Genomic DNA, 1,920 nt, shown 5'->3' on the forward strand with positions numbered 1-1,920 from the left:
AGATTTGTAAAGTTATTGACAAAAAAAAAGAGATAAAAGTATTATGGGCCAGACAGGGGCCATCTATTCAACTTAATTTGGCTCATTTAAAATAACTAAAACATAAATAATCATGGGACCCAATTTTTGCTTTCTCACTGACACTTGGGAATAAAGTACATTAGAGGAATAGTTGGGGTAGAAATGATAATAATCTACACTCATAAAGTTGATAAGATATATGTGTCTAAAATAAATCCATTTATTTTTATTTTCTTTTAAATTTTCAAGCCTTCACAGGGAATAGAGGATGAAACAGCAATATCTCAATTTGATTCCACTGACCAAGCCACCATGCTCACAAACAATGGTTCCATCTTCATGCCCTCCATACTAACACTAGTTGGAATTCCTGGCCTGGAGTCAGTACAGTGTTGGATTGGAATTCCATTCTGTGTCATGTACATCATTGCTGTGATTGGGAATTCTGTTATCTTAGCTACAATCAAATCTGAGAACAGTCTTCATAAACCCATGTACATTTTTTTGGCTATGTTGGCAGCCACAGATATTGCACTTAGCACCTGTATTCTTCCAAAAATGTTAGGCATATTCTGGTTTCATTTGTCAGAAATTAATTTTGAAGCCTGCCTGCTGCAAATGTGGCTGATTCACGCATTTCAGGCAATTGAATCAGGTGTCCTTCTGGCAATGGCTCTGGACCGCTATGTGGCCATCTGTGCCCCCTTAAGACATACCACCATCTTCTCACAACAACTTTTAACTCAGATTGCAATTGGAATAACACTCAGGGCTGCCATTCTTGTAACACCAACACTGGTACTTGTCAAATACCGCCTTAAACACTACAGAACTACAGTCATCTCTCACTCTTACTGTGAACACATGGCCCTTGTGAAGTTAGCTCTTGAAGACACTAGGATCAACAAGATATATGGCCTATTTGTTGCCTTCACTATCCTAGGGTTTGACATAATTTTTATCACCTTATCCTATGTTCAGATTTTCATCACTGTCTTTCAACTGCCCCAGAAGGAGGCACGACTCAAGGCCTTCAATACATGCATTGCCCACATCTGTGTCTTCCTTCAGTTTTACCTTCTTGCCTTTTTCTCTTTCTTCACCCATAGGTTTGGCTCTCACATACCACCATATGTTCATATCCTTTTGTCAAACCTTTACCTGTTAGTCCCACCATTTCTCAACCCTATTGTCTATGGGGTGAAGACCAAACAAATTCGTGATCATGTCCTGAAAGTATTATTCTCTATAAAAGCTTCTTGATCATCAGAGGGTCTTTATAATCATCATCATCATCATAATTTTAAGTAGCAACCTGAATATAGAGAACATATATTTATTCCTGAAATGTGCACATTTGAGAAAAAAATTTTAAACTAAATTTCAGAAGATTTTCAGTCAAGAAAATGCTCAATAAGTCTTTCAATACTCAATGTTCTTGGTTGGATACCCAAATAAAGAACAAAACTGTCCTATGATATGATGTTAAATTGTTTAAGTTTGCCTCCTAAATTTAGCTTATCCCTTTGTACCCAGAAATCCTTTATAGTATTACCTAGCTTTGTATTGAGAATAAAACTGTAGAAACCATAATGTAGGATATAATATTTATTATAAAATACAAGTAAGTTGAGTATTTCATTTTGTAATTTATTGATTAAAAAGTATAAAAAAAATACAACCACTGCTGCAATATTTTCTCTGTTTTTCCAAATACAACCCACATACACATAAGTCAAAATAAATTTTATAAAGCAAATATCCATTTAAGAATACCCAGGGGAAGAACTCAATCATTGCTTCTATCCAAGGTGTCCCGTTGGTGCTGTAGGACTAGCATTGCATAGTAGGCTAGCAGTTCAAACACACCAGCCACTTTATCAGAGAAAGATGAGGCTT

At 35.9% G+C, this 1,920-nt stretch overlaps 1 protein-coding gene across 1 annotated transcript; it reads left to right on the top strand.

Annotated features, from left to right (window-relative positions):
• Positions 1–333: 333 nt before the first annotated feature.
• Positions 334–1,284, top strand: LOC102820685 (olfactory receptor 52A5-like). The gene has a single exon (XM_006870226.1). It carries the CDS (start codon positions 334–336, stop codon positions 1,282–1,284), a length of 951 nt encoding a protein of 316 aa, XP_006870288.1.
• Positions 1,285–1,920: the final 636 nt, after the last annotated feature.

Source organism: Chrysochloris asiatica, unplaced genomic scaffold, assembly GCF_000296735.1.
Source record: "Chrysochloris asiatica unplaced genomic scaffold, ChrAsi1.0 scaffold00140, whole genome shotgun sequence".
Lineage (NCBI taxonomy): Eukaryota > Metazoa > Chordata > Mammalia > Afrosoricida > Chrysochloridae > Chrysochloris > Chrysochloris asiatica.

What these genes read in the sequence shown, in the direction of transcription:
- LOC102820685 (XM_006870226.1), top strand. Translation starts at nt 334, where the DNA reads ATGCTCACAAACAATGGTTCCATCTTCATGCCCTCCATACTAACACTA.